At 40.3% G+C, this 19,259-nt stretch overlaps 1 protein-coding gene across 1 annotated transcript; it reads right to left on the reverse strand.

The window, feature by feature from the left end:
• Positions 1–8,232: 8,232 nt before the first annotated feature.
• On the reverse strand, positions 8,233–18,273 carry kcna2b (potassium voltage-gated channel, shaker-related subfamily, member 2b). The gene is made up of 2 exons (XM_017486457.3): positions 18,025–18,273; positions 8,233–13,589 (listed from the first exon to the last, which is right to left on the reverse strand). Exon 2 carries the CDS (start codon positions 13,498–13,500, stop codon positions 12,016–12,018), a length of 1,485 nt encoding a protein of 494 aa, XP_017341946.1. The 5' UTR covers positions 13,501–13,589; positions 18,025–18,273; the 3' UTR covers positions 8,233–12,015.
• Positions 18,274–19,259: the final 986 nt, after the last annotated feature.

A 19,259-nucleotide genomic window follows, 5' to 3' on the forward strand; every position in this document is an offset into this window, starting at 1 on the left:
CTGTACATTTTGCTGTAGATTTTTCTTAACCCATTTGCTTTAGCTTTTTCATTTAGCTTTTTCTTTCGCTGGTTTTTGCTTTCGTTTTTATTCCCACCAGTTGTTTTGTTTTAGGTTTTGCTCTCTTTCCCTAGCCTTCTCCCTTTCACTTTAGCTTTTGCCCTAACCTTCTCACTTTAGCTTTTGCCCTAACCTTCTCACTTTAGCTTTTGCCCTAGCCTTCTCACTTTAGCTTTTGCCCTAACCTTCTCACTTTAGCTTTTGCGCTAGCCTTTTCACTTTAGCTTTTGTGCTAGCCTTTTCACTTTAGCTTTTGTGCTAGCCTTCTCACTTTAGCTTTTGCCCTAGCCTTCTCACTTTAGCTTTTGCCCTAACCTTTTCACTTTAGCTTTTGTGCTAGCCTTTTCACTTTAGCTTTTGCCCTAGCCTTTTCACTTTAGCTTTTGCGCTAGCCTTTTCACTTTAGCTTTTGCCCTAGCCTTCTCACTTCAGCTTTTCTCCTTAGCATTTTCTTTTGCTTTAAATAGCTTTTCCCCTAGCCTTCACGTTTCAGATTTTCTCTGAAACCCACTTGCTTTTTTCCCCCTTATCATTTTGCTTTAGATTTTCCCCTAGACTACTTGTTTTAGCTTTTCTCTTTAGCTTTTTTTTGCTTCAGGTTTTGCCCTAGCCTGTTTGCTTTAGGTTTTCTCTCTCTCGCTCTCTCTCTCTCTCTGTCGTTTTTTTCCCTTGGGCTTTTAACTTAGCTTTGTTGCTTTAACTTTTTCCTCAAACGTTTCTCTTTTTTCTAGCTTTTTATTTTTTGCTTTAGCCTTTCTATAGTCTTTAAGCTTTCTTCCCCTTGCCTTGTTTCTCTAGCCGTTTGCCTCACTCCTGCTTTTCTTTGCTTTTTTCTTTTCTTTTTGCTATAGATTTATTTCCTAGCCTTTTCTCTCTTTTTTTTTTGCTTTAGCGTTTGCCCTAGCCTTCTTGTTTCAGCATTTCTCTTAGCCTTTTTGCTTCAGCTTTCCCCCTAGCTTTTAGCTTTTGATTTTTCTCCCTTAGTTTTGTTAATTTAGCTTTTCTCATTAGCCTTTTCCCATCGTTGCCTTAGTTTTTCTTCCTCTGGTCATTTTGTTTCAGCTCCCGTGTCCTTAGACTTTCTTTCCCCTTGCATTTTTTTCTCCAGACTTTCTTTTAGTTTTTGCTTTAGTTTTTTTCTCTCTCTCTAGCCTTTTGCTTTAGCCTTTTTTATTCGTTTTTCACCATAGATTTTTATTCCAGAAGCTTCCGCAGCCCTTTCCTTATTCGCTTTGTCCTGTTTGACATCAGTGATGATCTTGCAGTTCATACAAACGCAACAATTGCTGCAAACTACAGCAGTAATGCTGCTGACATGTTCATTGCTTACGAAGGTGCAGAAAGGAAGTGCTAATGTTGCATATTAGCGTGTGGAGGTGACTCGTATCTATTTCGTCTTGCATGCAGGAAAAGTCAGGTGCTCTCGTGACGATAATGCACACTCGTGATTTTCAAAACTATACACCCATGCATCCAGGTCGAAAAGGTCCAGAGTGCACTACCGAGAGCTGATTGTATTAGTTAATAAACCTATAGTGTATCAGATGCAGCATTGCTAAGAGCTGGATTTTAATCAGACTTCAAACTACATACAAATGTATGGCTTGCATTCGGTTGGGAAACGTTGTAGTTTATTATTTTTTATTTGGTCCAGCGGAAAATCATTCCTGTTCAAATTGCTTAAGACGAAAAAAAAAACAAAAACCCAGATGTGAGCTACCTGCCTAACTGTCCACATTAAGTGCGATCCTCACATTTGATTAAATCAGACATGTTCACATTTGTTCCAGTGTAATCATCGACATCGATGAATCCATCAGAATCATGTCGAGACTCGAACACATGCACCGAAGAATAATTTATTCCAAACAGCCTGCTCCCGTCCCCCTTTATCCTCCCTATAACTATCACATAAAAACAGGTGGATGGAAACCACATCCAGCATCCAACTGAGACAAAACCTGTCATCCTGATCTTGGCGAGGAAATGATGTCACCGGGTTTTCCTCATACCGATATGTCTGACTCATTTGCCTCAGAGCCTCCAACGCATGAAACATCATGCTGTCTTTCCAGAAGGATTTTCCGGCTTGTCACATTGTGGTTGATCTCGTTTCCGACGCCCTCGTCTACTTCCTGCAGTATTTGATGGAGGATCCGGAGGAATAAAGCTCAACCCACACCCTGTTTCAGTATTTCATATTTTGCTGTTCATGTTTATATTTAGAAACAGTTTCTTCTGACATTTTGGAAAGAAAACTGTGCCAAACCCCATGCTCCTGAAATCCTCGGTTTCGAATTTCTCACGGCCCTAAAGATAATCTCATGCCTATTTAACACTAACACACCGCTAAGGTTAAAAAAGTGCAGACCGTTTACCGTTTGTGCTAACAAAGGTCATGGAATGAAACAGCCCTTAAAATGGCCGCCAAGGTCATTCAGTCAAGAGAGGGGGAGTGGCCAGGGTGCGATAAAAACAGCTTGAACGCAAAATATGTGCAGCTTCATAACGGCTTGCTAACTAGCTAGCGTACCAGCAGTCAGGGTAATAAATAAATTTAGATCTAGCTTCGCGTACAGCTTGTACTCCATGTGTATACATACACCGATCAGCCATAACATTAAAACCATTGACAGGTGACGTCATAACATTGATTACCTCATTTCAACGGAACCTGTCAAGAGGTGGGATATATTTATTAGGCAGCAAGTGAACAGTCATTTCTCAAAGTTGATGTGTTAGAAGCGTGAAAAATGGGCAAGTGTAAGTATCTGAGCGATTTTTGACAAGGGCCAAATTGTGATGTGAGGTCTTGTCGGGTATTTCCGGTATGCGGTGGTTAGTACAGTACCTACCAAACGTGGTTCAAGGAAGGACAACAGGTGAGCAATGATGTCAGCTCAGTCCTTCATCCAACAATCATCTTAGCTGCTTCAGTGTTACTTTAACGACTTGAATTTTACCCGCGTGCCAATTGTGCTAACGGAGTGTTACTTGAGAGTCACTGAAGTGTTACTAGAGCTACGTGAGTATTACCCGAGTAACTTGAGTGAAACATGAGTGTTAATTGAGCTACACTATATAGCCAAAAGTTTATGGACACCTGACCGTCACACCTATATATGGGCCTTCCCCAACCTGTTCCAGCATGACAATGCCCTTGTGCGCAAAGTGAGCTCCATGAAGACATGGTTTGCCAAGTTTGGAGTGGAAGAACTCAAGTGACGCTCTTGTGTCTGAATGAGCATCATTCAAATCTAGTGGAAAGCCTTCCCAGAAGATGAGTGGAAGTTATTATAATATAACAGCAAATGGGGACTAAATCTGGAACGGGATGTTCAACAAGTACATGTGGGTGTGTTGGTCAGGTGTCCACAAACTTTTGGCCATGTAGTGTATACATGTATATACATGTTACTTCAGGGACTTGATTGTGACTTGAGTGATTGATGGAAGGTCCAACCATTCAAGTGTTTAGAAAAAAAAAAAAAGCATATTGTGCTTTTTAAAATCCACACCACAGACAATAAACAGAACAGTCGGTTAATCTTATCATGATTTATATTATTATTATTATCATAATCATTATTGACACCATCATCATCATCATCATCATCAATACTAATCCTTATCGTATTATTATTCGTAAGGATAAGATACATCTCAGATGAAGTTTTTTTTTCATACATAGTTCAGTGTTTCATCCAGTGGTTTTTATAAAGTGCACACGTTTTAGGATGGGAGATTAGTCCTCCATTTCTGTTTTTTTTTTTTTTTTTTTTTTTTTTTAAATCCTACAAAAAAAAAAAAAAAAAAAAGCTTTGTACATGAAATTAAAGCAACTGTTCAACCAAAAATGAAATGTACCCAAGCCATGCAGCTTACATGATACTAAACTGGCAGCGTAGTATTTCCTAGAGCCTCGTAGCTCCAGTGCAAAAATAAATAAATAAATAAATAACATAAAAAATAAGCAAACTTCAAACACTTTGATCGATTACATTTCGGTTCATTGACCTTGTGTACATTTTTATTTTGATTTTACCTAAACTATGACGTTAATTTTATAACTGGCTGAGAAATGAAGGCTTGATCTGATCACTCATCCGTGTACTGTACATTACAAGAAGAGGCGGAGCTTTTTTTTAAATTTAAATATCTAGCTTTGATCCTCAGCTGTTTGTGCTTGGAGTATATCTTGGATTTGAGTAGTAGCTACGACTAGAGTGAAATGCTATTAAATAGCAAAAGGCATTTTATTACGCGTAAGCTAGCATCGAGGATGACGATCGATGCGTTTAACCTTTTAACACGTTGGCTGTGTATCGAACTCTAGCGCTCTAAATCTCCTGGGTATTATAACTATCATCATGAATGTTAGAACTGTATATCAGATAGAATATGCGGTACATATATTCAGTAAAGCGAGGCGGTTATGGGAAATACGTTACAACACACTCATAACAGACTCCTTTAAGCAGTTGGAATTAATATCAACTGTATGACTCGTCACATTAATCGTACGCGTTTGTGTTATTATTATTCGACTCGGAGAGAACGACATTCGAGACTAGATCTCTAGAGATAGCATCATTTGGTCTTGTTGGAGTTACAATCGGAAGCGAAACAGAGAAATCAACAGCATGCAGTCACGTGAAGCTGCGCACGAAAGCTGCTAACCCCTGAAGCTACATTCGGGAAAATGCACAGCGGAAGAACAGGAGAGGAGGAAGAGTCGAAGTGGAAAGATTGAGATGAGAGGACTATATAAGAACACTAGTACTAGTATATATAGTATGGAAACCACAGGTTCCACCAGGTGATAACCTCATCAGTCCTTAACAAAAAAAAAAAATAACAGCATTCAGAATTGTAATTGAATGAACATGCTTTACAAGAAGGTTGTCATTGTGTCACAGCACAAGTCTTTCGTTCCTGTCCTCGCAGTCGGTCGTTATTTCAAACAGCGGCAACTATTAGTGTTTTGGAACTGTAGGCTTAGTTGTGTCTCAAATTGCATACTTCTGTACAAATCTGTACATACTTTCACAAAAATGTACGGAAACCAAAAGTCAGTCACTGCACCTGAGGATTTGCGATTTACTCGAATTGTTTAATTGAATATGCGCAATGCTACAACTCACGTTGAACGAGAACGTTGGAAATCCGGACCACGACCCAAATTCAATCACTATGTTACGATATAAGTAAGTGCTCGACGTGCGTTTATCACCTCGATCAGCCCTGACTGAAAAGCTCGTATGTAATGTTATTATATTAACAACGTCTGTAGCTTAAATTGAACGTTGCCTTGGACACTTGTTTTCTTTTGTTTGGCAGAAGGATGTTATTCACACGTCAGAGGTTATCTTGATACGTAGACGATATCCAGTAAAAGTAAAAGCAACCGATATCCGAAGCAAATGAGCGACTTTCATGTACCGCGTCCTTTCCCCTTCGGTGAAGTAGCTTTTCCGCCCAGTGAATTTGGTTTGCCTTTGGTCTGATTGTTGCTTTAGCTAAAAATTAGCTACCTTGAAAACTCTTAAATGCTACAACTAAACTGTAAAATGTTGGCACCTCGGAAGCTGGCGGTGAGCTTATTTAAGCCTAAAATATAAGCTATTGCTACGCGCAAACAAAATTCGTTCAGAGTCCTGTTTGTTTTTCATACTTTCAATGCTAACACACAAAGAGGAGTCACAAGGAGAGTTTCCAGGACATGCAGGTGACGGAGATGTTTCTGTTTTTAGATGACGCATCCTCACGAAGGAGTTTTCAGCCCTGTAGAGCTGGCCTTTTTTTTCCCGAAACAGGGACTTAAATTGCGGCATTTTCTGCTTGGCTCGGTTCGCTTTCACAAGGCAACATTTCAAAACGTTCAAGTCACACGTGAGTAAAATGTCCTCTCCTTGGTTAGAGTGCGCCTGTTTATGTTCGGGGATTAATGATAATGAGTCTTTATTAATCACATGTACATTACAGTGTCGTTCTTTTCTTCACATACCCCAGCATGTTAGCAGGGCCAGCCATGATACAGCGCCCCCTGGAGCAGAGAGGGTTAAAGGCCTTGCTCGAGGGCCCAACAGTGGCAGCTTGGCAGTGCTGGGGCTTGACCCCCGACCTTCCGATCAGTAACCCAGAGCCTTAACCGCCAAGCAACCACTGCCCCACTCCTATTGGTTCTGCTCATAGCGGTCATCCATCAAGATGGATAGACTGCAGCTCCGTGAGATTATTGTGACTTTCTTTTTAGCTGTAGTTATTATAATTAATCCGATTCATATGTTCCACTGAGCGTTTAAAGCCCAAGTCCTCGAGACCGCTTCAGAACGCAATCAGAAGTCGGAAATATCAAGTAGGAATCCGACCCGCAGCGTTCGAGTCGTCAAGTCGATAGCCATGCTTGGGAAGAATCTGGCATGGCTAACAACAGAGGTAGAAAGTTCGTCACGGTGTTCAAACTGTCTGAACAGACAATAAAATAAAAATAATAAGCAGTTTAGTAAGAATAAATAAAACAGTAAGGAGTAGCACAGCGAGCACTGTTGAACGTCAGGGAGCAGTTAACGCAGCTGGCTACTATTGTTTACATCATGTACATTTTTATGTACACATTATGATTAAAATTGAATGAATAAATGTAAGAAATGGATCCATTTCTTCAATTAGTATTTAAATCGATGAATCCCTCGTGTACAAATGCACGTCGGTGTACTGTGTACTGACTTTCTAGATTCATTTTAAGCATTACGTCACAGTATGCGATTTGAGACACAGGTGTGGATTTTTTGTTAGCAGAGAATGATGAAATTGTTTACGAGGAAATATTGAGAAATTTGAGAATTGCACAGCTGGCATAAGAATTGGGGCAGTTTTCTAGCGAATATTGCATATAACTACTTTGTGCTACTTTGTGCTACTTTGTGCTCAAATTCAGAGAACTTTTTTGTTTGTTTGTTTGTTTTTTTTGTTTTGTTTTGTTTTGTTTTACATGAGAAAATATTCTGCATGGCTGGCTTTTAAGAAAAACATTATAGTGCTGCGTCTAACAGAGAAACAGACAACCTTCCTGCAGTGAGACCCTGAAAGTGTACACTAACACTCCCATACAAACATGATGTCATAGAAACATAAAAAACAAAACAAAAAAAAAACAAACCAAACAAACCCCCCCCCCCAACATAATTAGAAATTTCACGACACAGATTATTTCTATATTGCACATACTGTTAATCTCACAGAGAAAATATTCATAGATACCGATAGTGATAGGAATACTTATTACTATATTTGTGAGTTAAGTAGATTTTCGTACCTCATGCATGCTACAGGGAATGTCTTTAATCACGCATGCACTATTATATCCTATCTTATATAAAAAGGTGTTTTGAGTAAGCATGTCTGTATTTTGATTTCATACAGGTTACACCAGCATCTGACATTTTCGTGAAGAGAATGAAAATCACTTGAAGATGGAAAATAATAATAATAATAATAATAATAATAATAATAATAATAATAAATACAGGTCACATGCAGTGGCAGTGGATTATCGCTTCAGTGACCTGTATTAAAGAAGGTTTAAACTATTATACGCCCGGACCTCCCCATATCAGACCTATGCTAAGTTCAGCCTCAAAAACCTGTGATGTCAGTGCTAGCCTTTCTTTGAATTTTTTTAAACTTCTAGCTTTACAGCATAAAATATAAGATCGCATAATGCACATAAATGTAGCAGTTGGGCTAGCTGACTCATCTAATGTTAACTAGCTTAGCTAACCATATTAAAGCAAGAGCTAGTCAATATTATGCAGCTAGCTATGTGTGCCAAACTTGCTAGCATGTTAGCTGGGATAACTATTCCTCTTCTTCTTCTTCGTCGTCTTATTATTATTATTAGGTGTGGTCAAAATGTATGCTAAGCACTAAGAAATAAAAGGAAAGACTAGCAGTGATGTCATATGATCAAATTTGCTATGGGCTAAGCATCACTTAGCAAAAGAAGACAACATTTCCATGATCTTGTACTCAGTACTTAATACTGAGGTATCATTAGAATAACAGTCAAAGTTTTGCTGTCATATTGTGGCTCTGACAATAGACGTGTTTCCACCACAAGAACCATTATACTTCCTACTTCAGAGTTGGTACATTCCTGTTGACTAGGAACCACTGGACTGGGAACATTGCAAATTGGCCATACAGAAGCCTCACAGAATGTCTTTCGTACTATTTATACCAACATGCGTTTAGCTAACAAGCGATACGTGATTTATATGAGAAGCAGTGCGGCGGATAACTAGCAGATAATTTTGCGCATGCTTCTAGTGGCATGTGGCTCAGGGAACAATTTAGAGGTGTGAAACTGCACAGCTGGGTTGTATTCACAAAGAATCTTATCTTGCCATTAGGAGTTCTCTTAATTGGCAATAAAATGTCTTAACTAAATGTTTCCCCTTGAAACGTTTTAACACAACTGCTGAGATCAATTTTTAAAATGAAGGAATTCCTAAACTAAAGATAGGAATGAGGAATGATGCTGGCATGTTGCAGTGATTGGCTGGTGCGAAATCCGAGTGCAAAAAAAAAAATCATTTCATACATGAGAACAAACATCTAAATGCTTACATATGATGTATATTTTTCCGCTTATATACAGTATGTGTGTATACAGCGCCCTCCAGTAATTTTGGCACCCTTGGTTAATATGAGCAAAGAAGGCTGTAAAACATTGCCTTTATTGTTTAACCTTTTGATCTTTGGTTCAAAGAATTCACAAAAATATTCTGCTCTCATGGATATCAAACAATTGCAAACAAAACACAGGTTTAAAAAAATAGATCTTTGTTAAATATAGGTGTGCAACAATTATTGGCACCCTTTTAGTAGTTTGTGCTACCTCCCTTTGCCAAGATAACAGCTCTGATTCTTCTCCTATAACGCCTGATGAGGTTGGAGAATACATGGCGAGGGATCTGAGAGCGTTCCTCCGTACAGAATCTCTCAACATCCTTCAAATTTCGAGGTCCACGCTGGTGGATTCTCCTCTTCAGTTCACCCCACAGGTTTTCTATGGGGTTCAGGTTAGGGGACTGGGATGGCCATGGCAGGACCTTGATTTTGTGGTCAGTAAACCATTTTTGTGTTGATTTTGATGTATGTTTTGGATCACTGTCCTGCTAGAAGATCCAACCACGGCCCATTTGAAGCTTTCTGGCAGAGGCAGTCAGGTTTCCATTTAATATCTGTTGATATTTGATAGAGTCCATGATGCCATGTATCCTAACAAAATGTCCAGGTCCTCTGGCAGAAAAACAGCATTAAAACATTAAAGATCCACCTCCATATTTAACCGTGGGCATGAGGTACTTTTCCATATGGCTACCTCTCTGTGTGCTCCAAATCCACCTCTGGTGTTTATTACCAAAAAGCTCTATTTTGGTTTCATCTGACCGTAGAACCCGATCCCATTTGAAGTTCCAGTAGTGTCTGGCAAACTGAAGACACTCAAGATTGTTTTTGGATGAGAGTAGAGGCTTTTTTCTTGAAACCCTTCCAAACAACTTGTGGTGATGTCGGTGACTTCAGATTGTAGTTTTGGAGACTTTCTGACCCCAAGACACAACTAACTTCTGCAATTCTCCAATACAGACACACGTCCAATTCCAGGTTGATTCATTACATTTCCAGTCGACTGGAACTTCTTAATTATTGCCCTGATGGTGGAAATGGGCATTTTCAATGCTTGTGCTATTTTCTTATAGCCACGCCCCATTTTGTGAAGCTCAACAACCTTTTGCCGCACATCACAGCTATATTCCTTGCTCTTACCCATTGTGATGAATGACTAAAGGAATTTGGCCTATGTGTTACCTCATATTTATACCCCTGTGAAACAGGAAGTCACGGTTGAACAATTTCCTATTCCTAGTAACCCAGGTATACTAAAAAAATGTAAAATATCAATGGGAATATACTTCAAATATATCGTTCTTACATAAATTCATAGGGGTGGCAATAATTGTTATACACATATATTTAACAGATTTAAACCTGTGATTTGTTTGCAATTGTTTGATATCCATGAGAATGGAGTTAAATAATAAAGACAATTTTTCACAACCTTATTTGCTCATATTTACCAAGGGTACGAATATTAGTGTAGGGCACTGTATATATACATAGTGGAGTTTATATTTAATTAAACCAAAAAATCTTTCCGTTTAGGCAACGCCCACTCTGGCTTTACATTTAAATACAGATACTAATATTTGTAGCACTGAACATATAGATACAGATAGTGGCTAGTGTGTCCATCCATCCAATTTCTGTACTGCTTATCCTACACAGGGTCGCAGGGGAGCCTGGAGCCTATCCCAGGGAGCTCGGGGCACACATTTACGATTTGGAAATGCCAATCAGCCTACAATGCATGTCTCTAAATTGGGGGAGGAAACCTGAATACCTGGAGGAAGCCCCCTGAAGGCTTGGGAGAACATGCAAACTCCACGCACACAGGGCGGAGACGGGATTCGAACCCCCATCCGTGGAGGTGCTAGGCAAACACGCTAAGCCACTGTGTCCCCCTGACTAGTGTGTATGACATAGAATGGCCTATTGGTTTTCAGAGTCCATGTAGCAGTCTATACCATAGTGTGTCCATGGCTTTATAGTTTGAAAACACCACTAAAAATTTGAGTCTCCCCTAGAGTTTCCCCTAAATCAGCCAGTTAGAAGCGACTTTTAACTTTGAAGATTCTTTGTGAATACAGCCCCTGACGTTAGTGTCAACCTCATATCCATCCAACAATGCAAAACAGTAAAGAACAACACAACCTCACCCTCCTCCATGTTCTTCGGTGGATAAGCGTCTATATAACAGCAATGTCAAATATCCTTTGGATGTCTTGGACCATGTCACTGCCCAAACCGCGAAAACTGAACATCCACTACCCCATAGAACGGCATTCCATGTTACACGTCCTAGCTACAATCCCTGCTAGAGAGAAAGAAAAAAAAAAGTGGAAAAAAAAAAAAGAAATTCCATTACATGTCACATTGTTGAAATCCAATGCAGGAAGTGCACAAGTCTAGTGAATAAATAATACAAGAAAATGGCGTGAATAAATATTGCAATGAGACACATTTACTCCATGACCACACACGTACAGTCAAGTAGAAAAATCTGATCGCACTACGTGATTTTATTTCTTCAAGTGTTACCAAACGCTAATCCACATTTCCTCAGCTAATCGATATAAATAGTGTTACTTCTTGTCATCTCTTAATGAGTAACACCATATATTCTCGCAGCCATTACGGTTATATATGCTTTCAGCATGACACTTGAGAAATCAACATGTTAGTGTTTAATAACTGATGAAATAGTACCAGCTCTAGGTAGTGGATCTTGATTCTTGTGATCGACTGTACACCTTCATAGCTCGCTGAGAGGAATGTTACATTACATTACATGTGGAATGCTGCAGTGGCTGGCAGTATACTTCTACTGTGTTATCCACATTCTTTTTTTTTTCTTTATTATAGCTCTTTGTTTATAGCGAAGAGGAAAGTCCTCTTTGAGTTGACGGTTTAGCGATGGTCCCTTACGGTACCTTTGCTAGCATTTCTAGTGGTTTGGCTACGAATTTGGCTACAAGCAGAGATGAGGGAACGGTCTCCCGATTATAAATAAGTGATAGGTATTCCTGCTGCAGTTGGTGAATAGTTAAGGTTATGGTGATGACATGGTTAGCACACACAGATTTATCTCAAATCCACTACAAGTGGAATTTTTTTTCACATTCTCCAAAAGATCTGTTGATCATTTGCCTCGTCAATTGCCGCTTCTCTAATCTTCAGCATTCTAAAGCCATGGAAACAGAGATAAACATGGCATATCCCTTCCCAAAAAGCTTTTCAATCTGTCCTCTACTTGCAAGAAATATCCAGCTATACATCGGTGAGCATCTTGGTGATGTTGACATAGTTGGTGTTAGCATGCGTGCAGTTGCCGGTTTTGAGGTTCTCTCCACGGAAATCCTCATTGCTGTTGTTCACGGCCTCCTGGATCTCCATGTAGTCAGATTTACTCATGCTGGAAACGCTTCGGCTCTTTTTCAGATCCTCCGTCGAGTCGATCTTAGGGACGCTGGTCACGTTGAGGTATTGTGCCTGCTCCTCTCCCTCTGTCTCTCTGTGGTAGAAGTAGTTAAAGTTGGACACGATGACAGGGACTGGAAGAGCGATGGTCAAGACACCAGCGATAGCACACAACGATCCGACGATTTTACCCCCAATGGTGGTCGGAACCATATCTCCATATCCTACAGTGGTCATGGATACTACTGCCCACCAAAAAGCATCCGGAATGCTGATAAACTGTGAATCTGGTTCGTCTGCTTCTGCAAAGTACACGGCACTGGAGAAGAGGATGACTCCGATGAAGAGGAAGAAGATAAGAAGCCCCAGTTCTCGCATGCTCGCCTTGAGAGTCTGACCCAGAATCTGAAGACCTTTTGAGTGGCGTGAGAGCTTGAAGATCCTGAAGACTCGCACCAATCGGATCACTCTGAGAATTGCTAAACTCATCGCCTGTTGACCCTGTTGACCATCTTCTGGACTTTCAGCCAACTCAGTCCCCAGCGTTATGAAATACGGAATGATAGCGACAATGTCAATGATGTTCATGATGTTCACGAAGAAGCCTGCCTTACTCGGACAAGCAAAGAAGCGGACAAGGAACTCGAAGGAGAACCAGATGATGCAGAGAGTCTCCAGGATGAAAAAGGGGTCGGTGAAGTAGTTGGATGTACTGATCACTGTAGAGTTGGAGTCGCTGTTGTAGGTTTTGCGCAGCTCCTCCTCGTTGCGAAAAATAGGTAGCGTCTCTAGGCAGAAACTGACGATTGAAATCAAGATGACCATGACGGAAATGATGGCAATAATTCGGGCTGGACCGGAACTTTCCGGATACTCAAACAACAACCACACCTGCCTTTGAAACTCGTTCTCGGGCAGTAGTTTCTCTTCCTCTTTAATAAATCCTTCATCCTCCCTGAAAATCTCGATGGCTTCCTCGCCGAGTTCGTAGAAGCGAATCTCCTCGGAGAAAATATCCAAAGTGACGTTAACTGGCCGCCGTAGCCGTCCACCGGACTGATAATAGTACAGGATGGCATCGAAGCTGGGTCGATTCCGGTCAAAAAAGTACTCGTTCCTTAGCGGATCGAAGTAGCGCATCCTCTTTTTAGGGTCCCCGAGTAAAGTATCAGGGAACTGAGAGAGCGTCTTAAGCTGCGTCTCAAATCGTAGACCTGAGATGTTAATGACCACACGCTCGCAGCACTCATGGTCTGGTTCCGGGTCGTACATGTCCTGAGGTTGACCCGGATGAGCCGCAGCTTCATCTATGTGTTCACTTGTAGCGACGGTCATGATGCGAAGAGTGGGTGAAGGACAGGTAGGGGAAGAGTGCGCGCTACGTCTTTGACCTTCTCAAACGTCAGATGAGGATCCAGGATTACCTGCAACAAGCAGACGAAAACAATGCTTAGAAGACTTGTTTTCCCCAAAGTCTTTATTTCAACTTTACAGGTTCTCTAGGTTCCCTTTTCTTATAGAAGAAGTATTATTTCATTGTGTCAGGTTCTCTAATGCCCTTTCTCAGAATCTCCTTTCACATTCGGGTACTTACTGTATTTGTTCATCTAGTGCATTAACCAGCCACGTTGTTGCGTCCCTCTGTTCAGTATATCTACTCGGGATTTTATTTTCTCAAGGTTCTAGTGCCTCAACTTGAATTGCTACTGGCTTGTCCGCTACACTGTAAAACCGGACAAGTTCATTTAACTCGAAAAAATTTGAGCAAACTAATTACCTCGAAATTTTTTAAGTTGATCAATCAATTTCTTTAAGCCAAATACACTTAAATATAACAAAAACTGAACTCAAACTTAGTCATTTAAAAAGAATTTTTGTTACATTATATTACGTTATACAGCCGTTAACTAATCACTAATGCTTAAGCGTTAACAGGTAAGTGCTGTCGCCATTCAGTCAGGTTAGTCTTTTATCCAGATGTTTGTAAGCAGAGAATTTGATGTAGCACAACCTTCATACATTTTACTCGAATGCCCTTAATATACATTACCCTGGAGCTACACTGCTAAGCTAACAAAGCTAAAAAATGAGATAAAAGAACGGTTCCATCGCGTTCTTTACATATGACATGACAGCATATTCTGCTTAATAGTAAACGTATAGTAGAAGTAAAAGCAAACACGACATTTAAGCAGAAATGTGTATTTATTTCGAAATATTTTAGAGCATGCTTTTACTTTGCAGTGTGATTTGTTGCTTGGAGAATTGTAGGAAAATATATATATATATATATTTTTTTACAAGCATTGGACAATCTTCGAAAAGCCGGCTAATGTGAGATCTTCCTGTAGCCAGGTATGCAGGAAGTGACGAACTCTGGACAGGAATTTTCTGTACCGCTTATCCTACACAGGGTCATGAGGGAGCCTGGAGCCTATCCCAGGGAGCTCCGGGCATGAGGCGGGGGACACCATGGACAGTGTGCCAACCCATCACAGGACACAATCACACACACATTCACACACTACGGCAATTTGGAAACACCACAACTCGTTATTAATCAGTTAAGCACTTTTTTTTTTTTTAAATAACGATTCGGTTCACTCCGAAACGATTCAGCATCCTCGTTTTCATTTACGTTTAATGAAAACCTTCCGTTTCATGTTTGGGGTTTGGTTTTTCATGTCCCGTAATCGTTTCCAATCCCCGGTGTCGATTTAGTTCAAAATGGGAAAACGTGTTCTCCGAGCTGCAGTTAAAACAATTAAAAAATCCCCCGCAGCTGTTACTTTACGCCATGCTTTAGCAAACTGTGTTTACGTTGTTGTTTGGCTCTCAGATCTGTGCCGGCTTGGGCCGTAGGATGTAGAATATAATTATCCCTACATGATTTTACACTGCCTGACGCAGGCGATATTTCAACTTCATTTCTTGAATGAAGGCGTAAATGAATTCTCCTGTTCGTTTTACAATCATCATTAACCTTAAAAAAATAATAATAAAATGAAATGCCAAGCACGTAACACTGTTTTGTTGTGAGCAATAATTACAGGAAGAAAATGCCAGACTATCAATATGCCGAGGAGGATTACGGGTGAACTTAGCACATGCTTGTGGGAAAAATGATTTGACGGTTAGTTTGCTAGAAAACGCTTGAACTCAAATGTTAGCGTTTCTGAGAAAGATCACTGGTTGATAAGAGTCAGTTTTACTGCATTAGCTAATTGTAACCACAGAACAAATACTTCAGCTGCCTTTATCTGGAGAGTGCATTAACGCAGACTAAAACGGACGCCCACGCAGGGGGCTGGAACTGATTGGAAAATGGCTTTTTTCATATATTGTGTCGGTGTAGTTCCTGCAGATTGTTTTTATATAGTAATATTCTATAATGTTCTATGTAGTCAGCACGCCTGGGGAGTCACGGAGTACATGTGATCCGGATACAAAAAACTGGTAACTGTAATCCGTTACAGTTACGTCAAAAAACATAGTAATCAGATTACAGGTCCATCTAGTAAAAATGCGAATACTACCAGGATTACATATATATATATTTTTTTTCCATTTAAAACCAAAGAAATGAATCTTTTGACACAACGCAATACAGAAAGCTGCTGGAATATAGTTCTGGCTCCCACATGAGCCGCCTCCTGGTGCAGCCGCAAATAAATTTTTGATAGAAATGAACACGTTCTCTGAAACGCTTTTGTTAGTGTAAAAACGTGGGCGGAGTGAAACCGATGTTATTTACACAGCGCATATTTATGCGACGCTAACGGCGCGTCTTTTCCGGTGTATTAAAGTGCGCATTCATAGTAACACCGTTTCGAACGCTGTTAAGACACGCCCCCACCCCCCACCCCGCCCCCTAGCCTTTGTGATGTAATGTTACCCACATCAGGAACAGTGACCTTTTTTTTACTTACTTACTTACTTATTTATTTATTTATTTATTTATTTTATTAACAACCGATCCAAAATACCGAACGTGTTCTTAAGCTCTAAATTAAGCTCTAAATAAAAGTATCCTAGATCGTATCGCTTTTCTCTGGACTTTATTTACATATCTGACCTCGAAGCGATCCAAAAATAAACACATTACATTACTTTCATATTGTGTTACTTGGATTACGTTACCGATGGCATTTTCTTAAGGAAGTCATTTGTAACTGTAACGCGATACATTTTTAAAGTAAACCTTCCCGACCCTGGTAGTTAGTGCGTATTTTGTATTTATATACCCTGTCTTGTGCGTATTTTGAATTGTATTATGTGTATCGAATTGTGTTCTGTGTTGTACTGACTCGACTGACCCCAGGAGCACTTTAGGCATATACTTGGATCGCTAAACGTGTACACTTACTAGACCTATAAAGCTCGCGCACGGCTCTGACGGATGCGCTCTGATCTATCGGACCGACAGTCCTGCTGGGACGCTCGCGTGTTTGCTTTTATCTCCGCACGAGATCAATATTCTTCTTGGTAAAGCTGCATCACTCCTTTCTGGGTTCAATTATGCACCGTAAACCTAATCGCTCTTTGAGTGCCCTACAGGCGAATTGGATTTGAACCGCTCCCAGCCTGCAACAGAGGTTTGAGTGTCACTGAATATATGGGTGCATTCTATTCCGAGTCAAGGTGAGGGAAGAAGATGCAGTGAAGTGTGTGTGTGTTTGTGTGTGTGTGTGTGTGTGTGTGATCAGCCTGATTTGCTCTTCGATTCAGCTTCGATCGTAGAATAAAGTCTAATAAGCCTACTAATAAAGTACTATTAAAGATGAATCCACCGAAACAAAAGGTGACATTTACAGAATGCGCGCTGTCAGAAACAAGTACTATACAGGTACAAGGTTTAAACATATGTATCCTCAAGGGTGTCACAACAGGCATTAAGGTCAAAATACAAACCTTAATTATGTGTAACCCGTCAAACTACCCGCACCTTTCACAGTAACACACCAGTGACAAGCATTTGAACCTTTAACCCCCGAGTTTAGACTATAAACACGAGAATTTCACAAGAAATGTCAACAATCTAACAAGCTGACTTTCTTAACTACCGATAAACTACCAATATAATACGAATCCATTACCTGTAAACATTCTCAATCTGAGGTTAAATTCCCCCTAGCGCTATCTTTTTTTTTTTTTTTTTTTCCCTTCGTTTTATCTCATTCAGTTCATCTAATCCAATCTAGTCTACTAATAATCTGCTGATGAAATGCAATCAATTTTGTAATGTAAAAATGTATAACACACTTATGGGTCTTAAAGTGGGATGCAAACAATTAAGTGTCACTGGGGTGGAAACCTCAAGAGAAGTGAATATCTAAAGGATGTAGTGCGTCATCGTATATAACATCGTATAATAGCACATCGATTCTATGATACTAATAATTAAACACTGATAATACACTCTCTGCAAACAAATCAATAAAAACGGTACTAAACTCTACACTTTGAGTTGGTATGGTTATGTTTTGTATGCTTTAATAAGTATCTTTCACCTGGAAATGTACAGTGGAGACACTGTAGTGCACCTTTAAAAGGGTACATAATGAGTTAACGGTACTCTCTGCACCTTTCCAGGTAATACATACATACATACTAAAGGTAGAAAAGGTGTACAGGACGTTTGAGTATGCCACCCCTAGCAACAAGGAACGGTGTACCCTTTCTTCTTTTTTTTTTTTTTTCCTGAAAGTGTACCTGTAAACCTTTTGAATTTGACGATAACATCATCATAACCAAAAGTCAAAACATGAAGTGTTTCCATGATTATATCACTGTATCAAAAACACACATCTCAAGCATGTCGACTATGGCACGATGCAGAACTATGATACGAGAACTTACCTCTGACCCTCAAAACACACAGCGGGATCATTTGCAGGTCCTTCCGAGTGGCGGTTCCTCTGCGTATGTCGGTGCGGCTTGGCGTTTCTCTGTGCTGCAGTGATCCTGATCCTCCACCCAGACGAAGGGCGCCGAGCAAACGGGACGCTGTCATCGACCTTTTTATGTATCCATCGTTTACAGATGATCAAACATCGGAGCCTCTGACTGCATAATTGCATTGAAAGATGCTGAAATGAGCAGTCTGGTCTGCACTGTCAACCATCACCTCCACCACCACCACCCCGCCATCCCCCCGCCCGCCCCAACCCCAACACCTCTACTTTCCTAATGTGTGTGTATATGAATATGTATATGTGTGTATGTGTGTATGTGTTTGAGAGAGCTTGAACTGTCCTGACTGCATTAGACACCTGCAAAGAACAGAGTGACGGTGGAATCAGCAGGTATCACACGGGACCCACATTTTACAGATATAAAACCTGCATGCAAACACTTGACTATTTTATCCCAATTCCTAAGCCCCCCCCCACAATAAATAAATAAATAAATAAAATAAAATAAAATAATAATAACAGCAGGTATGCTAACAAAATGGAATTGTCTGAATACATACGTTTCCATTCCCTATTTGCCTCAGGTTGCATTTTGGGTGTTAAAGAAATGGCACTCCAGCAGTATTTCCTACTAAACTGGTACAAATTCAGCTGTTGTTGTTTTTTTCTTCTTAGAATGGTATGCATTCAGATACCGGGCTCGTGCACTCCTGAAAGCCGAAAGTGAGAGGCGAAGCTGCAGTGCATCATGCTGCATCATCTCCAACAGAACCACACCACACCATGCACTAGGCTGGAGCAGGCACCATTTATTATTATTATTATTATTATTATTAGTATGCTTATTATTATTATTATTATTATTATTATTATTATTCAAGCAGGCAATACAGAAAAACACATGCACTGGGGGGGAAAAAAATCTCCGTGTCAATGTATCCGGTGTGAATAAGGTCTCTTGCTCTTACTTGCATCCCCTCCGCTCATTTTAACGACGCGCATCGCGTGTTAAGGCTCAATAAACTCCGACTTTCCGTCGTTTGGTTCCTAATCGTGCCATTTTACAGTGCTGTGTCCATGCTGCAGATGGGCGATGCCGAGCGCGCTCGCACACACACATAGACACACACTCTCACACACTTGCACACGCAGTCTCATACACACACGCGCGCGCGCAGG

This window comes from Ictalurus punctatus, chromosome 15 (genome assembly GCF_001660625.3).
Source record: "Ictalurus punctatus breed USDA103 chromosome 15, Coco_2.0, whole genome shotgun sequence".
Lineage (NCBI taxonomy): Eukaryota > Metazoa > Chordata > Actinopteri > Siluriformes > Ictaluridae > Ictalurus > Ictalurus punctatus.